Source organism: Oncorhynchus nerka, linkage group LG21, assembly GCF_034236695.1.
Source record: "Oncorhynchus nerka isolate Pitt River linkage group LG21, Oner_Uvic_2.0, whole genome shotgun sequence".
Lineage (NCBI taxonomy): Eukaryota > Metazoa > Chordata > Actinopteri > Salmoniformes > Salmonidae > Oncorhynchus > Oncorhynchus nerka.
The window spans coordinates 32,012,801-32,035,905 of record NC_088416.1 but is presented as its reverse complement, the minus strand read 5'-3'; the positions used below and the strand labels follow the sequence as shown (position 1 = coordinate 32,035,905).

At 41.2% G+C, this 23,105-nt stretch overlaps 1 protein-coding gene across 1 annotated transcript in view; it reads right to left on the bottom strand.

Annotated features, from left to right (window-relative positions):
* LOC115104283 (ubiquitin carboxyl-terminal hydrolase 43-like) overlaps positions 1-6,377 on the bottom strand; it is a 98,506-nt gene extending 92,129 nt beyond the window's left edge. The window contains exon 1 of the mRNA XM_029625648.2: positions 5,417-6,377. Within this exon, the coding sequence (XP_029481508.2) occupies positions 5,417-6,037 (621 nt within the window). The 5' untranslated portion in view covers positions 6,038-6,377. The remainder of the gene's footprint in view (positions 1-5,416) is intronic.
* Positions 6,378-23,105: the final 16,728 nt, after the last annotated feature.

Genomic DNA, 23,105 nt, shown 5'->3' with positions numbered 1-23,105 from the left:
CTTGGTGACAGGGGGCAGTATTTTTACGTCCGGTTGAAATGCATGCCCAAATTCAACTGCCTGCTACTCATCCCCAGAAGATATGATATGCATATTATTAGTAGATTTGGATAGACAACACTCTGAAGTTTTTAAAACGGTTTGAATCATGTCTGTGAGTATAACAAACCTTTCAGATTTTTTTTTAAGTCACTCTCTATTCAATTGGCTTTCATTGGGAATCCAGATTTCTAAGGGACCTTCTTGCAGTTTCTGTCGCTTCTACCGGATGTCAACAGTCTTTAGAAATTGGTTGAGGTTTTTCCTTTGTGTAATGAAGAAATACGGCCATCTTGAACGAGGGTCACTTGAAGTGTACTGTTAGATAGAGGCGCGTGACCAGAAAGCTAGCTACAGTTTGTTTTCCTCCTGTACTGAACACAGATCATCCCGTCTTTAATTTGATAAAATTATTAAATACCTAAAGTTGTATTACAAAAGTAGTTTGAAATTTTTTGGCAAAGTTTACAGGTAACTTTTGAGATATTTGGTAGTCACATTGCGTAAGTTGGAACCGGTGTTTTTCTGGATCAAACGCGCCAAATAAATGGACATTTTGGATATATATATCGACGGAATTAATCGAACAAAAGGACCATTTGTGATGTTTATGGGACATATTGGAGTGCCAACAAAAGAAGCTCGTCAAAGGTAAGGCATGAATTATATTATTATTTCTGCGTTTTGTGTCACGCCTGCAGGGTTGAAATATGCTTTTCTCTCTTTGTTTACGGAAGTGCTATCCTCAGATAATAGCATCGTTTGCTTTTGCCAAAAAGCCTTTTTGAAATCTGACATGTTGGCTGGATTCACAACAAGTGTAGCTTTAATTTGCTTTCTTGCATGTGTGATTTAATGAAAGTTAGATTTTTATAGTAATTTATTTGAATTTGGCGCTCTGCACTTTCCCTAGCTTTTGACCAGGTGGGACGCCTGGCCACATATCCCAGAGAGGTTCAATTGAGAGGTGGTGGGGGGGTGTATGACTGTGAGAAGGTCAGTTCTGTCAACCTTTTAAAATGACATTCTATTCCAAAATAAATGAAAATTCTAAAATAGAATTTCCCACTCTGGGAATGAACCCAATAACATATTGGTCCATATTATCAGGCAGGTGTTATTTAGCAATAAGCATTATCACCTGATGTAGCCCACCTGATGCTAACTCTTAGATCTAAACATTAGGCTATCTTGTTGCCAGTCAGCAATATATTGATGACTTGAATGCCCCCCCCCCAAAACAAAATTCCACTGGCACTCAGCGAACCAAGGATCATGTCCTGTGAACTATTGCAGGTCTACCTGTTACACCTGACCCGTGTTACAATTAGCCCCGATCTTATGCATTCAACGCCATTAGCGACCTCTGACGAGCATAAACCATTTCATTGCTAAAAAATTGGGTTCTAAAATAGTGCATTTTACACATTTTGGGGATTTGAGAAATAAGTGTAGTAACACTAGAACGCTCCGTGATCCTCCGCTATTTACAGTGGTCATCATAACTGCTTTCAAATGTGGGTTTTCCCGCAACTGTATTAAGAATGTTGTACAATGACTGGACATCCATATGTCTCTCCCTGTGCAGCACTAATTTGAGTGCTCCTCAAGAGGAATATTACTTTCTCGCATAGAATGCGACAGGCTGAACAATTTAATAGGTAAACTGTTCTATTGGGTTGTCTGATTTTGCAGTTGCCTACTCATGTTTTTGGTTGTGGAAAATGAAAATGTGGACAACACATTTTTCATTATATAATTCAAATTAGGGAGCGGTGTCATGCCCATAGAAGGCACAGGTGCACGTACCCCCACAGATTTGTCTTGTTTATATATATTATTATTATTATGTATTTAATACTACTAGCCACCTAGCAATTTTATGCCCAGATAGATTCCTAATCTCCCAACATCATAACTAGCTACCAAGAAGCCATTTCAGGCTATCAATCAAGTTAGAGTAGCTAGCTTGTCTAACTATATTAGCTGGCATGCCTTTAGAAAAGCAAGCAATTACTATATGACCTGAATAAGACTCACATTACTTTCAATATTTTACCCACATTTTTGCAGAGATGCAGAAAAGCATATTTAGTTTCTTTAAAAAAAGACTGTCAGGAGGATACAGACAGCTCAAGAGGTTAGATTTTTAGATACGCAGAAAAATAAACAGTTTTGACATAGAATTAAGCTTAATTACTATAGTTCTAGATTGCAGCAAAATGCTGTTTCAGGTGTTTGGGAAATGCTAAATTCTCCAACTTGACTGGGACATAACCCAATATGGATCACCCCCAAGCCATCCTCATGTACTTTGTGCCCCCTCAGATTTTTGGGGTGAATGACGCCCCTGACCAAAGGTCCCGGGTCTCATTTGAATCATATGTGCCAGGTGTCAGACCCGTTGGGACCCAGCCCAATTAAACCCCTGTGTACGCCTGAAGAGAAGATTTACAGAACAAGAACAAGTGTCATCTCCCTGTGACTTCACTGAGTCATTTAACTTCATATTTAAAGTCCTGAAACCCAAAGCTCTGCCAGATCAGATAGCCTAATCAATAAAAGAAGACCCCAAATATTGACACATCCTTGGAAGCCAGAGTCACTCTCACAGTGATGAGTCATCACACAAACATGTCAAAACTCTAAACTGATTTATCCTTCCAACACGACCAGATAGTCCATCTGCTCCGTAGGGAGGGAGTGAGGACTGAATTCCAGCTCAAGAGGCCTTCATCCCTCCCTCCCTGACCCCTGTCCTAGGCCTCTCCCATGTTATTGAAACCTATATACTAGCTGTTGAGTAACTGTTTGAGTTTCTGTTTTCAAACCTTCTCTGGCCCCTCTATGCAAACAGTGAAATCCACCAGGAGGGATTCAGAGAATGCACTAGGACAAACAGATCAGATACTCTTTAAAACACACATCTGATTCTGATCCCAGAGCAGGTAGAATGAAGCCCTCAGATCAGAGGACAGTGACAGGTAGGACATGATGAACGGGAAGAATATATATATAAAGTCGTGGGCACAGGACTTAACCTTCGATACCACATTTCAGTAACTCTCCCCCGACAGCGTCAGTCCTGCAAGGTGCTACTGGAATGTGGCTCAGTGCCAGTCATCCTGCGGTAGCTACCTTTGTGTTTTATTTTTCTCCTGTCTGCGCCACCAACCTGCCTGAGAGGAGACTGGGACAGATCACCATTTAATGGTAACTTTTTGCTTCTAATAAACCAATGACCTCTCTTCTGAATTCACTCAAAATACATTTTGCCTGCTTATAATGAGGCTTGAAAAGTCATTTCTTTCTGCCAAGCTGTCAGTCATTCTCACATTAGAGTTGACTTGGTGCATAAGAGTGAATATTAGCCTGTAACTGAACAGCACACGTGTGCAACCACCGAATTGCTTTTGCTAATACATTGTGTTACATCATAAAGTTGACTTACATTCACTTTTATTCTCTCCTCCAAAATTGTGTTTATTTTTTTATGACCCAAACACTTATCCACCTTCTTTGCTATTCCTTGTCTATGCTATTCACTCTATCTCCTATTACTCTGTCAGAGGCATGTGGAGTGACTGATAATACTGTTTGAGAACTCTGCTCTGAGATAATTATGAAGTGGGCCATTTAAATGACGGGGTAAGGTTTTTGGTTGTTTATAGATGGCTGGTTGTTTTGTCTGATGCTCCCATGGCCTAAGGGCTCAGACAGGGGCCTGACAACTATCTGATTATCTCATGGTGCCTGCAGACAGCTGTGGAATTACATAGAAGACCGTTTTAGATGGCCAGACATGAACTCATGACCCTTCTGGTCACAGAGCCACAGCCAAGATGCACGCCTGTGTGTACTTAAACACAGGAAAGATCTCATCACATGCATTGAGTATTTATCATTACAGCTATCTTGAGATCTCAACTATCTTGACTACATGAAGCTAGCTCAGATTTCTGTCCTCTCAAAATCTGACAGGAGAGCCCCACAAGATAAGAAGGAGAGCCCCACAAGAGAAGAAGGAGAGCCCCACAAGAGAAGAAGGAAGTGGCTATAGATGGAGAGGAGTTGTCAGGGTATCCTTAGAAGAGTGAGATTGTGAGAAAGAGTTACTTTTTGGAGGAGAGGAACGGTCACACAGAACATTGGGTCAGACAGAGACCAAATAAACTAGTTAGGATTGATTCTCCTCTGAGACCTCTCTGGCAGGAGGTAGAGCACTGACTGCACAATAAAGGTAATACAATCTCTGGATAGTAATTTAGTCTGGTATTGTGGTGGGGCACTCTCAATCTGTCCCTCATTGACCACCACCCAGACAAAACTTCTCTAACTCTTCTACTTCCAGTACATTACACTGAGCTAGAGGCAAAGTGATTGAGCCCCTGGCTTTGCACAATGCGGGGTGAAGGTGTGCCTCTAGTTATGCTTCCTCCTCTTCTCCTCACAGATCAATTAGCATTTCCAAGAATAAATCCATTGTGAATGTATTGTCCTACTCCTTATCATCTTCTCTTTATCTGGCCTTGAACTATATAGGAGCTTAGCACTGCAGGCTCATCATCTCAGCGACTGGAATATTAAAGCCCAGCGTTGGAAGCCGCCATACCTGGAAAATACTCAATATAACACACCAGCTTTCAAAAGTCTGTTTAGAGTATAGTAAGTCCATTGTTTATGTTCAAGGTTCTTCTGTGCTGTGAGTGTCTGACGGAACAAAGTGCTAGCTCAGCACTCCAGACAGACACCTGGTAATCCCATGCCCTCAGACTCCAGTGACACACAGTGCCAGCCAGCCACCTCATTAGTAAGTGGTGAACTAAAAGCCATCTGGGTAAACTCACAGACTATAAAATCACTGTAGAGATGAACTGGAGTTCAACATAGCTATCAAAGCTCCACGATGCACTGACTTGTAAAGTAATCAATCCTGGAGAGAAAAATAAACAGGTTACCTGTAGGCTAATACATCTTATGAACTCCAATGTCATGGATAGTGCCTCAGCATCATTTTTGGAATATCAAATCAAATGTTATTTGTCACATGTTTCGTAAACAACAGATGTAGACTAACAGTGAAATGCTTATAGACCAATATGATAACATTTTCTGTAAATCCCCTCAATATTTTAGGCAAATGACAAACAAATGGTTTTTTATCATGTTAGGAATGACTGCAGCATAGTTTTCTATGTTGCGGTTTCAATCAAGGTGCAATCAAGGTATACAGGGGCAAATGGAAATACAGCAGTTATCTTCGCCCCTGGATCTCTGGTACTATAATGGCTTGTCCTGAGTTTATGACATAGTAAGTATATTGTTAGTACACAGGTATAAGAGCAACTCAATTTGATAATAGCCAACTATAGCCTACCTTGAATTCCACTGACAGTTGAGGGATGTATTCCAGAGTCCAAAGTGCCCTAACAAGTGATGCCAACTGCTCCGTGACTTCACCTCTGGCATGCTGCGTGTCTTCACTTTTAACAATCCCATTCATTCTCCTTCGACTCAAATCCAATTTGTACCATTCCAACCCGAGATACTCTGCGAGCAGGTCAGTGTTGCTCAAGCACTGGACCACGGCGTTCATGAAACAGGTGTTCCCGTGATTTTTCAAGCCTAGAACACCTGGAATGTTGCCACCATAGCACCATAAAACCCTTTCTTTCACCGAGCAACGGGAAGAAGCTATCGAATTATTTTTAACAGAATCCTCCCTGGCGACCTGGACATCCTCTTTGATATTTTCTGAGTTGGCACTGAGTGTGCAAGGTGTCCCGTCACGAAACCCCCCATCGTCATCCTCTGCGCCCTGAACTGCAACGTCTCCAAAGTGGGTAAAAGTGCCCAAAGTTTTGATAATTTTATTTACAAAACTCCCCACCGACTTCAATGATTTCTTTCTAAAAAGCCGTCCATGTTTCTGTTTGTTTTCCTTGCGCGTTGCTGCCTTTGACGTGGCTTCATCCTTCACTCTGCAGTGTTTATCCATATCTTTATAATACTTTGCCGATGTTGGAGAATTCTGTAATTAATTTCGAGGCCAGTGTGCCACTTTTCTGCAGAGATTTCCCATCCGGATACCGTGAGGAGGACAAAACACCAGCGCACAGAGGTGAAACCATGGCACATCAACACATATCAACTCCGTGCAGCTGGTAAACGTCAAACATTTCAACACTTACTGAAACCCTTAATGCTTGTTGACCAAATTACACGAGCTCCATCGATGTTCAACATTACCCGCGCCTTTCCTTGCCTCCTACTTGCAGCCTTTACGGGCATGTACACAGTCACTTACCCATCGCTTCGAACTTCGCCTCGAAAGAGGCGTGTATTCATATGCGTAGTGTGTGACTATTCCCTCCCACTTTGATTCTAGTCCCTGTATCATCAGAGTAGTTTACGCTGGCATAGTAGGCCATATAAACGCTGACTCACAAGTTGATGTTTCCAGGTTTAACTTTGATTCTCATGAAAACAATCAAGTTGATGTTTCCAGGTTTAACTTTTCTTCCCATGAAAACAATCCGTTTTTCATGGGTGAATGTTGAAACAGTCATGTTTTCTGTTTGGCAGGTTTCCTCTGTTAGTATTAAATACATGGATATGTCATGGACAAGTTTTTGCATTTAGAACACACACATATTAGCCAATCATAAATGGATGAATGATGTGTAGACATTATTTAAAGTAGGTTATGTGGGTTTCCCAATGTTTGGGAACCCCTGCTGTTTCAACCCACTGGCAAGAAGGGTAATGGTGAGGTGCTCACCTGAAGGGAGCAGTACCCAAACATACACAACAAGATAGAAGGATATGATGAAAACTGAAATGTATCTGTTATTGAATGAGAGATTTGGAACTCTCTTTCTTATTGGTCTATTAAGTAATTTACCACATGGTGATGTCACCATGATAGGCCAAATCTCTACCCCACCAAAACAGGCAGAAATTTCAGGCAGTCTTTTCAAACAGTTCTTACACTAAAAGGGTATTATCATAATTTTCACAATTTTACAGTATTTTTCCAACCTCATAATGTGGAAATATGTATCAATCACGTTTTTGACTCCACTGGACCTTTATAGAAGTGTTTCTTATTTTGGCTTATTCACCATAAATTGAAGATTTATTGAGTAATAAAAAATAACTCTGATATCCAGACCAACTCTCCTCACCAGTGCTAGACTGAGAGGGAATCAGGGTGGGGAGAATTTTGTCCAGGGCAGGTGAGTGTACCTCCATGGCAGTATGGACCCATCTACACTGATGCTGATCACGTACTTTTTGTTGGAGCACATCTTGATGCTGTTGATGCTGCCACTCACTGTGCCCAGTGCCGATGTCTGTCACCTGCCCTTCAGAGTACCCCCCACACATTCACCAGTTTGTCATCACCATTTGCCACCTATGTGGAGACACAAAGCAATACATTATTATGGGATATCAGTGTTTCATTTAGTCTGTTGTCAGTGCAGTACAATGGGTACAGTACAGACTGTCTCATTTTACAAAGGCTTGATGAATGATGTCTCTGAGAGACAATGAAATGTTGTGGCCTAAGATTAAATTGAACTGTATAAACCATACATATGCTGTTTCTTAATCTGTGCCAGTTTCTCACAGCAGGAAAATAATCCTGCAGCAACAGGAAATGTAAATTATTATGTGGATTATAATGAATGGATTTTGTTTGTAGGGGGTTGATACAGTTTTCATTAGGGCAAATCAAGTCTGAAACTTTAAAGTGGAAATGACAAACTTAACGCATCTGTATCTGTCACAAAATGGTCTCCATCGAGGGTGATGTCATTCCATGAATGGATCCTGAGAGAGACCCTTCTAGTTCTCGTAAGGCAAACCCGTCATACACCTCCCAATAGCCAATCCATCTCAGAAAAGATACAGTATGTTAAATATTACAGGCCTTGATGTGCAGTAAACGAGGATCATAGAATAGTTGTGTGAAGAACTCTCATTAAACTGCAAAATGCATACAATAACAATGTATAAAATCCACCCAACAGTTTCCAAAAGCGCATGCTCATTATCTTTCAACCAGGATTATAATATGCAGACTATTTCACAACGACCACTATTCATTATTCAAACTTTTTAATCAATGCAAGTCTGTGTCCAAATCACTCCTCCTGTTTAAAAATGTTTATAAGCAGATGTATTGTGCATGCCAGCATTTATTGGCTGGTAAATCATTTTGGGAGATTTAGAACTAAAGCCTTGACTTTCTCCTAATGAGTCCTTCACGGTATGCAAATAGAAACTGCTACCGTGTATCAAATAGTAAAATGCAGTGGTTAAAACATGGTTGTGTGTGGGAATGAGCCATAATCATCTCTGATTGTATAAATGTATAAATGTATAAAGTCCAGTACCCAGTTGCACAGGGCGGGGTCGAGACCCAGGGTCTCGAGCTTGATGACGAGTTTGAAGGGTACTATGGTGTTAAATGCTGAACTCAACTCCAGCCACTTTAATAATGGGAATTGATGGGAATTGATGTAAAATATACAGTGCCTTGCGAAAGTATTCGGCCCCCTTGAACTTTGCGACCTTTTGCCACATTTCAGGCTTCAAACATAAAGATATAAAACTGTATTTTTTGTGAAGAATCAACAACAAGTGGGACACAATCATGAAGTGGAACGACATTTATTGGATATTTCAAACTTTTTTAACAAATCAAAAACTGAAAAATTGGGCATGCAAAATGATTCAGCCCTTTTACTTTCAGTGCAGCAAACTCTCTCCAGAAGTTCAGTGAGGATCTCTGAATGATCCAATGTTGACCTAAATGACTAATGATGATAAATACAATCCACCTGTGTGTAATCAAGTCTCCGTATAAATGCACCTGCACTGTGATAGTCTCAGAGGTCCGTTAAAAGCGCAGAGAGCATCATGAAGAACAAGGAACACACCAGGCAGGTCCGAGATACTGTTGTGAAGAAGTGTAAAGCCGGATTTGGATACAAAAAGATTTCCCAAGCTTTAAACATCCCAAGGAGCACTGTGCAAGCGATAATATTGAAATGGAAGGAGTATCAGACCACTGCAAATCTACCAAGACCTGGCCGTCCCTCTAAACTTTCAGCTCATACAAGGAGAAGACTGATCAGAGATGCAGCCAAGAGGCCCATGATCACTCTGGATGAACTGCAGAGATCTACAGCTGAGGTGGGAGACTCTGTCCATAGGACAACAATCAGTCGTATATTGCACAAATATGGCCTTTATGGAAGAGTGGCAAGAAGAAAGCCATTTCTTAAAGATATCCATAAAAAGTGTTGTTTAAAGTTTGCCACAAGCCACCTGGGAGACACACCAAACATGTGGAAGAAGGTGATCTGGTCAGATGAAACCAAAATTGAACTTTTTGGCAACAATGCAAAACGTTATGTTTGGCGTAAAAGCAACACAGCTCATCACCCTGAACACACCATCCCCACTGTCAAACATGGTGGTGGCAGCATCATGGTTTGGGCCTGCTTTTCTTCAGCAGGGACAGGGAAGATGGTTAAAATTGATGGGAAGATGGATGGAGCCAAATACAGGACCATTCTGGAAGAAAACCTGATGGAGTCTGCAAAAGACCTGTGACTGGGACGGAGATTTGTCTTCCAACAAGACAATGATCCAAAACATAAAGCAAAATCTACAATGGAATGGTTCTATAATAAACATATCCAGGTGTTAGAATGGCCAAGTCAAAGTCCAGACCTGAATCCAATTGAGAAATCTGTGGAAAGAACTGAAAACTGCTGTTCACAAATGCTCTCCATCCAACCTCACTGAGCTCGATCTGTTTCGCAAGGAGGAATGGGAAAAAATTCAGTCTCTCGATGTGCAAAACTGATAGAGACATACCCCAAGCGACTTACAGCTGTAATCGCAGCAAAAGGTGGCGCTACAAAGTATTAACTTAAGGGGGCTGAATAATTTTGCACGCCCAATTTTTCAGTTTTTGATTTGTTAAAAAAGTTTGAAATATCCAATAAATGTCGTTCCACTTCATGATTGTGTCCCACTTGTTGTTGATTCTTCACAAAAAAATACAGTTTTATATCTTTATGTTTGAAGCCTGAAATGTGGCAAAAGGTCGCAAAGTTCAAGGGGGCCGAATACTTTCGCAAGGCACTGTATCACTAGCCACTTTAAACAATGCTACTTAATATAATGTTTAAATACCCTACATTATTCATCTCATATGTATACGTATATACTGTACTCTATATCATCTACTGCATCTTTATGTAATACATGTATCACTAACCACTTTAAACTATGCCACTTTGTTTACATACCCTACATTACTCATCTCATATGTATATACTGTACTCGATACCATCTACTGCATCTTGCCTATGCCGCTCTGTACCATCACTCATTCATATATCTTTATGTACATATTCTTTATCCCTTTACACTTGTGTGTATAAGGTAGTAGTTTTGGAATTGTTAGTTAGATTACTCGTTGGTTATTACTGCATTGTCGGAACTAGAAGCACAAGCATTTCGCTACACTCGCATTAACATCTGCTAACCATGTGTATGTGACAAATCAATTTGATTTGATTCTGATTTGATTGACAATTGCAATTGTTATTTGAAGTTATTTTTAGACCACAAATAACACATTTCCCTTTTAAAACGCAGGTGCCTTTCTATTTTTCCCTTGTTGAAAAGTGAATTAACCTACAAAGAAGGAGCTCAGGAAGAGTGTAGATTTTACATCCTATGTGATTGTGCTCACCACTTTTCATGAAAAAACATGTGCTCCAGTAGTGTAGAGTGTAGACATACCTAGTCTACTGATGTAAAGAAATGATGCTAGCAAAATGTATATTCTATTTATACACAAAACACTCCCTCAGTGAAAAATAAAGAAAAAAGTGTGTTTCTTTGAAACCTAAAAAATCAGGTCCAAACTTCCATCATGAAGACATATGGATTGTACTCATGAAATATTTGATTATAATACTACGAAAACCAAGCCTCAAGAGAAATTATCTCTGTGGAATACCTCAAAATAACAATATTTTATGTGATGTTAGTGTGCTACTCAATGGATTGCTCTGGTCCACCAGTGAAATATATATGTTTTAAGTTAAACAAGGAGAGATCATTTTCCAATGAGGTTTTCTCTGTGAAGAAGTAAACATCATCCTAGATGAAGTGGGTGACAGAGACCATCTGGTTGCCTGAGTCATAGCTATGCCATCTGCTTTAGGAACAAACAATCCCTTAACAGAGAATACAATGCTTTGTCATTGCATTACGCTACTATGACATCTGGCGCTAAAATATGACCAGTGGCAAGGAGATGGCGCTCACACAACTCACTCACTGTGCGATCAATCATCCATTGTGTTTCAAAACTCATGGTAATAACTGTAAATAAATACTATGGTAGTCATTAACCCAATCAGAGTTGAATTCTCCCTCTACTTTAGTCTGTGGCACAAATGAGTCTGACCTCAGTAAATGCTCTTCTATATCCTACTGTGGTGGTGGGTGTACCTTTCTGTCTGTGTCACTAGTGATGATCTGGTACTCCTCAGCTGTTTCTGCTGTTTCTATTTGTTTCACTATTTCACTGTTTCACTGTTAGTATTTAATTATATTTGTTAAACTATTAGTCCTTTCTTCATGTAAATAGCATTGTAACCAGATTTAGTTATGAATAAACATGAGCCAAGGCGTGCAATGCTTGTGGTTTTTGAAAACGTTGTTTATCTGGTAGGCCCTAACACAGTGCAGTGGTTTCATGCCCACTAATTACCTTCTACGGCATAAAGGTATCTATAATAAAATAATTTGGTGGGTGCTTATTGTCCTATTTCATGCATGTACAAGTGTGTATTAATATGCATGTGTGAATTGGAAATGTGTATTTTTGCATATCCCAACCCTCCTTGAGACACCCTCGGAAAGTGGGGTCACGGCCAGGGTTTTCCATTATCAACGGTGAACATATTTGTACTTTGTAATGCTCATGGTTCTTTATCTCCATCATTGTTGTTTATCTTTATCTCCATGGTGCTTTATCTCCATCATTGTTGTTTATCTTTATCTCCATGGTGCTTTATCTTCTTGATCTTTACCTGTCCCTCCCCTCCCGCTGGCAATCGTCTTGCAGCCTCTGGTGGTGGCAATGGCTGTCACTCACACCCATGTTGTGCACAGTCATCATCAGCCTGCCAGTCTCAGGAGTGAAGCCACAGATCTTACCATCATTCCAGGCTGAAAGAAAACAACACAAAAAGTCAATGACTGGGAGAAATACAAACATGAATGCGTGACAGAAAGTGTTGCTTTTCTTTCATCCGAGTTAAAAATGGCACAACTGTTGTTGCCCAACTAAATCACCACCAGAGGAGTGAACAGAGGAATGCATTTGCATTTCCAGACAGCAGACGCGGCTGATAATAGAAAGCCCCTGAGTTTCTGCTGCTAAGAAATGGAATGGGAAATCCACCACTGATGATGCTCCTGCCGTCAATCATGAATTCCACAGTGTTGCAGCCAGGTCATGTTGGGCACAGTGATATGAAGCACTTCTTTAGAGGTTTCCGTATGCCACATCCAGATGTCATTCTCAGAACGTGGCAAAGAGCTCAGATGAGCCACTGTTAGATATACAACATAGGTGGGTAAAGCACATATAAGGTAAAGCACTTATCAGTCCATAATGAATTGATCTAGCTATTGACCATGACTATGATAAATATCATGCTTAACAATATCTACTTTGGAGGACACAGGACATGACTTAGAGTAAATGATAGTATAGCCCCCTCTACTGGTGTCATTTAAAAAGGCAAATGGGCTTCAAAATGAACAGCCAGTCAAGCAGAATCAGTTCCCTATTTGCCTTCAGTAGGGGACTGAGCCTGCACACAAATGGAATGTGATGGCGTATATTATGTGACCTTTTAGCCTGTTGTGTCACTCACATTGTTCACGGCGCTGTTATGGCTGGTGGTGATCAGGTGATGAACTCCTCTTTGAAGTCAGTATAGTTGAAACAGTAGATCTGTGTTGTCTCTGTGCCCACAGAGAACTGGTGACCATCACCACGGGGCGCTATGGATGTCACACCTTCTCCTGCTGAACCTTCCTGCCAAAGAGAGTAGAAACCAAAGAATACACGTACAGGAAGTATTCATTGAGTAGTAGTGGTGTATTAGATGCTTTTAGAAGATGCACACAGTATTACTGAAGTGAGAGAATAACTATAAAAGTGAATAAAGACCTCCATTCCAGACACTTGACTCACTTGATGTGTTTGAAGTTGGATGAGGCTCCTGAACAGAGAGAACGTGCCATCTCCTGAGCCGACAATATGTTGCCTGTCCTCATCACAGATTGTGTTCACCCAATGTAGACAACAAGGGGAAATGCATGCTGAGTTCTGAGGTTTGTACTGCAGTCTATTTAACTAAGCCAGATATTAAACTCCTCCAACTGTGTTCCTTTTTTGAAGCCACCTTGCTGAACTTCTGTTTCACTGGGCCACGGCCCATTAAGAAGCTTAGTCTTGAGATTGACACTCAGGATATCTCCACTGGTGCCACAGTAGAAATAGTATAGCTGATATAGCTGTATAGTATTCCAGCCGTTTCAAGTTATTCAGGCTGCAAACAGCAGGATGCTGAGGGAATAGCACTCTCGCAAATGTATCAGGGCTCTACGGACTACATTTTTCAACTTAGGTGCTCCTTGTATGAAAGGTCAGCGTAGAGCCCTGTGTATGTGTTAGTGCACTGTATGTTCTGATATTATAATTAGTATAGAACAAGAAGGCCCACACTCTGTTAAAGCTCCCAATTCACAGATTTATTGACAACGTTTCTATCTGAAGCGGATCTTAGCCGATTTATGACCTAACGAAGATCTGTTTGGGATCGAAACGTCAATAAATCGGTGAATTGGGAGCTTTAACAGTGTGCGGGCCTTCTTGTTCTATACTAGTATTCTTTATCAGCCCAGCACCTGTGTTTTTAAGAATGTGGTATGACCACAAACTCTTCTGATATTGTAATTACCCAAATGCATTTCACAATTCTTTTCAGCTGCCCTGTCTGACATTCAGTGGACCTAATCTTGTGGGGAAGATTACATTCCCAAACGCGTAGTGTTGCTACAAGAAATGATCAATATCCTTATAGGCTTTTAGCTGTGACATTTCATTAGAAGGTGTGCCAAGCCAAAATTATACAAAAATAGCTATTTAAATATACATACTGTTCTGCCTATACAAAGATGTTGTCACTTGTGTTGGAGTATTGCAGAGTAAGGCAGTGACCACCACTGTGGGCTGAGGCCAGGCTTACACAAATGGATTCTGTTTTCTATATTCCACACCACTATCTGGAAATTACAGACACACACAGTTATTCAGTTAAAATGTATGAATATGGCTATTTGTACCTATTATATTATAACAGAGGATCTGAGTCAAATGTCAGTATTTCACAAAGTTTGACACACTATTGCTATGGCTAGTACCTGCCACCATCGTGACCCCCCAAGGGTTGGGACTGCTTGGGGGGGGGCTTACTCCTCCATTGTAAAAAAAGATTTTGGAAGCTATGGAAATGCATTTTTTAATGACTACATTAGTTTTGACACATTTATTCTGTTTACGGACACCTTAATGCATACTTTAAAATTAAATTATGTTAGCTAAACATAAAACTACTAAATACAAATAAATATCACAACATTTTCCTTAAAGTACTTTTTTTGTACTAATGTTACTATCCCAACTACAACAAGAAAACACTTAAGTGTACATGTAATTTTGTGCTATAAACATTTAATTTAAATACTATATAATACCATTCATTTCTATGGTGGACTGCTCCTACTGGGTAGTGCCAATGTGGCCAACCGGTGGCTTCAAAGCCTCTCAATGGGCAATACATAGCATTAGCAATCCAGGGTTTATACACACATCATTGGGTCTAACGGTCATCTCGCGCCAAACTGCGCATGTGCATCCGTCAAATCAAAATGCACTCCTTCGATATAAAGTTGTTTTTGACGAAAATGAAAACGTGTCAGTTTGTCACATTGGCGAGGTTGGAGTAATAACATGTTCACCTACACAATACATTGTCTCGAATCTAGATTGTGCCTTTACATTTCGAGAAAATTAACAATAAGGAAGAATATTTTACATCTCTCATTGACAGCTCAAACCACGGTCTGGTCTGCGGAGCCTGCTTCACAAGCGTTCCCGGAAGTCTTGGGGAAATTAATGGAGTTTTGTAGGATCCACTAACTATGTGATATTATTCTGGATTTTTTTCTGATCGATTGATGAACACAGTAATCAGTTCAGAAGAGATGACTAAAGTCTAGCTAGCTAGCAAGGACGTACCAGTATAACCAATAACTGCATCAAGATCAATAAGTGAAACATTTTGTGTATATCCAACCTACTGGTAAACGTTTACGAAGCACTCTCACTTTTTAGCTTCGACACCGACTGCCAAAAAGGCTTTTTTTCACAGCCCTCCAGGTAGCAACGCTTGGCCCAGGAGCACCTCTGTGCATGCGCAGACAAAACATTTGACCCATATTTGGCCCCGTTGAGGGAGAGATTACAAACCTTTCAGTGGACTCAACTTTCTCTCATGATTTTGGCCAATAACTCATGCAGCAGCGTGAAATGTGTGATAAGTTTGACAGAAACTCTGAAAATAATGCTCCGCTTCTCCTTCTATGGCTCCTCCAAGACCCAGAATGAAGCAGAATGAAGCATTATATAATAACTTATGGCTGAGTTCATACCTATTCTTATATCATCAGTGGAATGCTCTTTTCTCTGTGGGAGTTTTGCATAATGTGTTGTGACTCAGTGCCCCTTGACACCTCAATAAAAGTGGTCATGCAAGGGCAGCCACTGTGCAGTGTAGGGGTCTTTATTGGGGTCACATCTGGCTCTGTGTGGAAGACACCCATTTATGACCATGTGAGCTGGATTGCAGGCTTCTTTGCCATGATGACAAATGAGGGAAAACGGTAATTATCCTGTCATGATCATGTATGACCTTAGGAACCTTAATGAAAGAGCGTATTTAGTGAAAAGCTGCAGTTGACCTCTAGAATCGCATCGTCAGGAGAAATATGACTAACATCGAAGATACAAGACTCACTCTTTCTTTAGAATGTCTCACACCAAAGATTAACTTCCTCTGTCCAAGTATTTGGTATAGCCTAATTACACACCTCTTTATGCAGACCTTTGCCAAACTGTGTTGATTTCTTTTTTCCCCCCCATTTCCTGCAGGGGGCAGTATTTTGAAGGAACTGATGGGTTCACTGAATTGTTTTTCATTCTGCAGATTTTGTGACCACAGTGTCAGCACAAATCCTGATGAATGAGCTCCCTGCTTGTTATGACTGACATGGGACTGTGGCCAAAGACAGACAACAGTGGAAGAAGATTGTTGCGGCAGGTAGCCTAGTGGTTAGAGCATTGGGTCAGTAACTGAAAGGTTGCTAGTTTGCATCCCTGAGCTGACAAGGTAAAAAATCTGTCGTTCTGCCACTGACAAGGTAGTTAACCCACTGTTCCTAGGCTGTCATTGTAAATAAGAATTTGTTCTTAAGTGACTTGACTAGTTAAATTGAAAAAAATTGTCCCGCCCAGGACGAATAGGACTAGGTAAAGACACTGACACACCTTCTCACTGATTTTCAATTTCAATTGTCAATTTTAGTGCCCATTGTCTTATTTTGATAGTACTGGCTGTTAAAAGAGAAAGCAATGTTGTGCCATGTCATTTTTTGTTGCAACAATGACAATTCAGTCCAGAAGATAAAACCTGAGGACAGTCAGAACACAGCAATTCCTGCAGATAGATGTGTAAAAAACAGAAGAGGTGTAGGACAATAGGACACCATGTCGTCACTGAAATATCTAGATTTGTCGTCACTGAAATGCAAAACATAGCCGGATCTTAAACTGATCCCCATAGAATTGAAAGTGAACAGACAAATCCGTCATATAGAACCCTTCGAAACCTAAACCTAAAAACAGTGAAACCTAAACATCCCAGTGTTGGGTCTCCGTGTGCAGTGGTGATGTTACAGTATTTACGCTCTAGTAATCTAAGCTTTCCCCCCTCTGATACCGTTGTTCAAGAACTATTTGAGGAACAGCGTGTTCATTGAAGAATAGTCAGGAAAGAGAGGAGACATGGCTCCACCCATTCTAAGACATTGTAGTTCCCCCTACATGGGCAGCCCTGAGACCCTCTCCTGGCAGCACTCCAATGTGAACACAGGCCTTACATGCGCCTGATTGGCTCAGCAGGTCTCGGCAGGTGGCTAATTGGATAAGCTTTTAATCTTCACACTATTGCCACCCTGCTGGATCAGAGGCACAGGGAGGCAGAGATCAGTCCTTTGGTTTAATACTTAGTAAACATTTCAGGACTTAGTAAACATTATGGACAACAGAAACATGACTCACTAAAGATAACTAACAGGATGCATTCAGATGATAATGATTTAATCTGATTTGGGGACTGTGGGGTATGTGACCATTTTGACCTCATGTAAGCATATTTTTTAATCATGTTTTTTTGATTGGAATCAGACAATTAAAATAAAATTAAGAGATTTAAACAAATCTGAAAGGACAATGTAGACAAGTGTTGAAGTCTCTGTTATTCTACTTGGATTGCCTCAATTTACATAAAGTCCACATACTGTGAAATACAGTTGTTTTTTACCAAACCACAAATAAACTCTTTCTCATCTGGCTTCAATGGCCCTGCACTGCATGTAGACTGTCATTCCAGCAGCCTTCTCTGAGACAGCACAGAAGTGTTTATAAAGTATACCCCCACAGGCCAACAGAGTAATTGATCGCTCCTCCACTCATCCGGGAGCGAGTGGTAATCTCCAGTTACTATAGCCATAAGTTGTACAGATGTTTCCATATGAATCTGGAGTCTGTTCACACATAGCCTATCACACATACTGTAGCATACAACCATGCATTACTGATAAATGTTAAACTATCAGTGTTACACAGTGGTGGCTGAACATGTTGGCTAAGGCATGGCATATAGCAGGGAAGAGGACACTGTGTCTGTGGGTTCCCGTTGGGGTGGTGGTTTGTTGCCAGCTGTTTGAACCACATGTTCAACTTCTCCAGATGGTGGAGATGTCTTTGTGAATGTGTTTCAAATTAAATCAAATTTGATTTGTCACATGCGCCGAATACAACAGGTGTGGACCTTACAGTGAAATGCATACTTACAAGCCCTTAACCAACAATGCAGTTAAGAAAAAAAGGGTTAAGAAAGTATTTACAAAAAATAAATTGAAGTAAAAAAGAAAGAAAGAAAACAAAAAGAAAAAATAAGGAAAAAAGAAAAATAACAAATAATTAAGGAGCAGCAATAAAATAACAGTAGTGAGGCTATATACAGGGGGTACCAGTACAGTCAATGTGCAGGGGCACAGGTTAGTCGAGGTAATTGAGGTAATATGTATATGTAGGTAGAGGTAAAGTGACTATGCATGGATAATAAACAGAGAGTGGCAGCAGCGTAGAAATGGGGGTGGGGGAGCGGACAATGCAAATAGTCCAGGTAGCCATTTGAGTAACTGTTAAGCAGTCTTATGGCTTGGGGGTGGAAGCTGTTAAGGAGCCTTTTGGTCCTAGACTTGGGCGCTACATTACCGCTTGCTGTGCGATGACTTGGGTGGCTGGAGTCTTTGACCATTTTTGGGGCCTTCCTCTGACACCGCCTAGTATATAGGTTCTGGATGTCAGGAAGCTTGGCCCCAGTAATGTACTGGGCTGTACGCACTACTTTCTGTAGCGCCTTACAGTCAGATGCCGAGCAGTTGCCATACCAGGCGATGATGCAACCAGTCATGCTCTTAGATGGTGCAGCTGTAGAACTTTTTTGTCGTGTTTGGCCACGCAGTCGTGGGTGAACAGGGAGTACAGGAGAAAACTAAGCACGGGCCCCAGAGTTGAGGATCAGCGCGACAGACCTGTTGTTGCCTACCCTTACCACCTGGGGGCGGCCTGTCAGGAAGTCCAGGATCCAGTTGCAGAGCGAGGTGTTGAGTCCCAGGGTCCTTAGCATAGTGATAAACTTTGTGGGCACTATGGTGTTGAACGCTGAGCTGTCAATGAACAGAATTCTCACATAGGTGTTCCTTTTGTCCAGGTGGGAAAGGATAGTGTGGAGTGCGATTGAGATCGCGTCATCTGTGGATCTGTTGGGGTGGTATGCGAATTGTTGGATTTATCAAATGTATGCATCAAATTGTATGTGTAGATTGCTTGACAGAAATGGTAGCAGAAGTTTCACACATATCCAGATGATGCTGCGTACCATTTTGCGCAGTGATGCTGTAGGTGTGATTGAGTCATAACAGAATGATCCCAGTGACCTGGACATCCTCTGATATATGTGTAAGATGTCCCTTCACAAAACCCTCCATCGTAGTCCTCTGAATCCTGCGCTTCAACGTCTCCTAACTGGGTAAAAGTGCCCAACGTTTAGATAATTTAATTTACAAAACTCCCTAAGGACTTAAATGATTTATTTCGATAAAGCCGTCCAGGTGAGAATAGTGAGAATTCCTCCCAGGCATGATCAATCAGTCACTTGCATGAACCCAGTCGAATTGGTTATTAGAAAAGCAAATATAAAACTTTCCTTCACACATATTCAAGAGAGGAGGATGGCATTGGCATTTCTCTACAAGTAGGGTGAGTCAACATGTTTTGCTACTTGCAAGCATGCACGCACGGACACACGCATAGACAGACATCAGTACCATGGACAGCCACATCATATTTAGCTGATGTTGATTGGACTAAATTGTTTAAGGTATATTTTGATTGGCACTGTATTAGACTAGGCATAGGGGATTTGCTTATTTTGAAATGGTGCTGGACTAGTGTAGGCAGCTCCTATTTTTCTTTGCGACTTGCAGTAACTGTCTGTGGTTCAAAATCAATAGTTGTTGCTTGACCATGCTGTAGGTCATAGGTCATAGAACTGTTTGTTAGCCTATATGCAATATGCTTTGTGGACTTCACCTGACAGATGTTGCTCCCTGCTCTGCGGTTTTGTGATGAAACACTGGTGTGGTTGAATTTGTTCTGCCACTGTGTCTTTTATTGTCTCGGCCTTAGGCCTATATATTACAGTGGCAAGGCATTTGAACAAGCAGGGTATAGAGCAAACAAAACACAACACATACAGTAGGTTGTAATATGGCAATTTTTTCCTGGCTTGGTTTCCCCAGTGGTGTAAAGTACTTAAGTAAAAATTTGTTAAAGTACTACTTAAGTAGATTTTGGGGTATCTGTACTTTACTATACTTTTTATATTTTTGCCAACTTTTACTTCACTACATTCCTACAGAAAATGATGTCCTTTTATCTTCATATATTTCCCCAGACACATAATATCGACAGAAACATGGCAAACGTTGTTTATAATCAATCCTCAAGGTGTTTTTCAAATATCTATTCGATAATATATCCATCGGGACAATTAGTTTTTCAGTAGGACCGATTGGAGTAATGGCTATCTCTGTAGTTTACGGGAGAATCTATCTGGGAGCATCAGGTGACCACTTGCGCAATGTAGCCGCTTACGGGTATTCTTCAACATAAATGCGTAAAACTACGTCACAATGCTGTAGACACCTTCGGGAATACGGAGAAAGAGTAATCTGGTTGATAGCCCATTCACTGCTCAATAGGGACTCATTGGAACGCACCGCTTTCAAAACAGGAGGCACTTCCGGATTGGATTTTTCTCAGGCTTTCGCCTGCAACATCAGTTCTGTTATACTCACAGACAATATTTTTACAGTTTTGGAAACTTTAGAGTGTTTTCTATCCTATGTCAATTATATGCATATTCTAGCATCTTGCCCTGACAAAATATCCCGTTTACTACGGGAACGTTTTTTTTCCCAAAAATGAAAATACTGCCCCCTAGTCACAACAGGTTGTAAAAATATAGTAGATTTTGGGGTATCTGTACTATACTTTTTATATTTTTGCCAACTTTTTCTTCACTACATTCCTAAAGAAAATGATGTCCTTTTATCTTCATATATTTCCCCAGACACCCAAAAGTAGTCGTTACATTTTGACAGGAAAATGGTCCAATTCACGCACTTATCAAGAGAACATCCGTGATCATTCTACCGTCTGGTTTACCGTCTGGTTTCTTAAGAGAATGCTGAGAGTGTGCAAAGCTGTCATCAAGGCAAAATGTGGCTACTTTGAAGAATCTAAAATAGAAAATATGTTTTCAGTTGTTTAACCCTTTTTTGGTTACTACATGATTCCATGTGGGTTATTTCATAGTTTTGATTTCTTCACTATTATTCTACAATGTAGAAAATAGTTAAAATAAAGAAAAACCCTTGAATGAGTACTGTAGGTGTGTCCAAACTTTTGACTGGTACAGTAAATATGTATATTTTTTCTCACAAACGTAGAGCACTGGGCCTTTACTAGTAGTAGCGGACAGATATACAGTGAGGTAAAAAAGTATTTGATCCCTGCTGATTTTTTACATTTGCCCACTGACAAAGAAATGATCAGTCTATAATTTTAATGGTAGGTTTATTTGAACAGTGAGAGACAGAATAACAAACCAAAAAAATCCAGAAAAACGCATGTCAAAAATGTTATACATTTATTTGCATTTTAAAGAGGGAAATAAGTATTTGACCCCCTCTGCAAAACATGACTTAGTACTTGGTGGCCAAACCCTTGTTGGCAATCACAGAGGTCAGACGTTTCTTGTAGTTGGCCACCAGGTTTGCACACATCTCAGGAGGGATTTTGTCCCACTCCTCTTTGCAGATCTTCTCCAAGTCATTAAGGTTTCGAGGCTAACGTTAGGCAACTCTAACTTTCAGCTCCCTCCACAGATTTTCTATGGGATTAAGGTCTGGAGACTGGCTAGGCCACTCCAGGACCTTAATGTGCTTCTTCTTGAGCCACTCCTTTGTTGCCTTGGCCATGTGTTTTGGGTCATTGTCATGCTGGAACACCCATCCACGACCCATTTTCAATGCCCTGGCTGAGGGAAGGAGGTTCTCACCCAAGATTTGACGGTACATGGCCCCGTCCATCATCCCTTTGATGCGGTGAACAACATGGTTGGTTAAGGCATATTGACTAGGGCTAGAGGCTCTACAGTGAAATACGACAGTAATCACTAACCAGGACAATAATGGACGAGGCATATTGATATTAGAGAGAGGCATGCATAGCCAAGTGAACATATGGGTCCAGTGAGTGGTTGGGCTGACTGGGGACACGGCGATTCAGACAGTTAGCAGGCCGATGCTAACACGCTAACAGTTAGTAGGCCGGGGCTAAACAAGCTAGCAGTTAGCAGACCGGGGCCAGCAAGCTAGCAGTTAGCAGCCGGGGTTAGCAAGCAAGCAGTTAGCAGGGGCTAGCAGTTAGCAGACCGGGGCAGGCAAGCTAGCAGTTAACAGACCGGGGTAGGCAAGCTAGCAGTTAGCAGACAGGGGCTAGCAAGTTAGCCTTTGGGGGACGTCGCGATGGGGGTAAGTCTGTTTTTGCCTCTTTGTGTTGTGACGTCGATAGACCAGTCGTGGAATTAGTAGGGTTCCAAGTAGCTCTAGGTAGCTAGCAGGCCTAGCAGGTTAGCAGAATGGGCCTTCAGCGGGCGTCGCGCCTGAGGGGGCTGTTGGAATCATCGGGCAGATTATGTCGGTACTCCAGTCGTAGAGGATCGGTGGGGTCCGTGCCCCGTATCGGCAGTAGAAGGGGTCCGGATATTGTAGCCCAGGAGTGGGCTTCGGTAGTAGCACAGGAGCCCTGGCCGGACTAGCTTCAGGCTAATTGGTGCTTGCTCCGGGATGGAAACGCTAGCCAGGAGTGGTCACCCGGGATTGCGGTTAGCTAGTTGCGAAGATCCAGATGAAAATGTTCAGAGTTTGCGGTAGGAATCCGGGGATATGGAGAGAAATCGGTCCGTTGTGCTCTG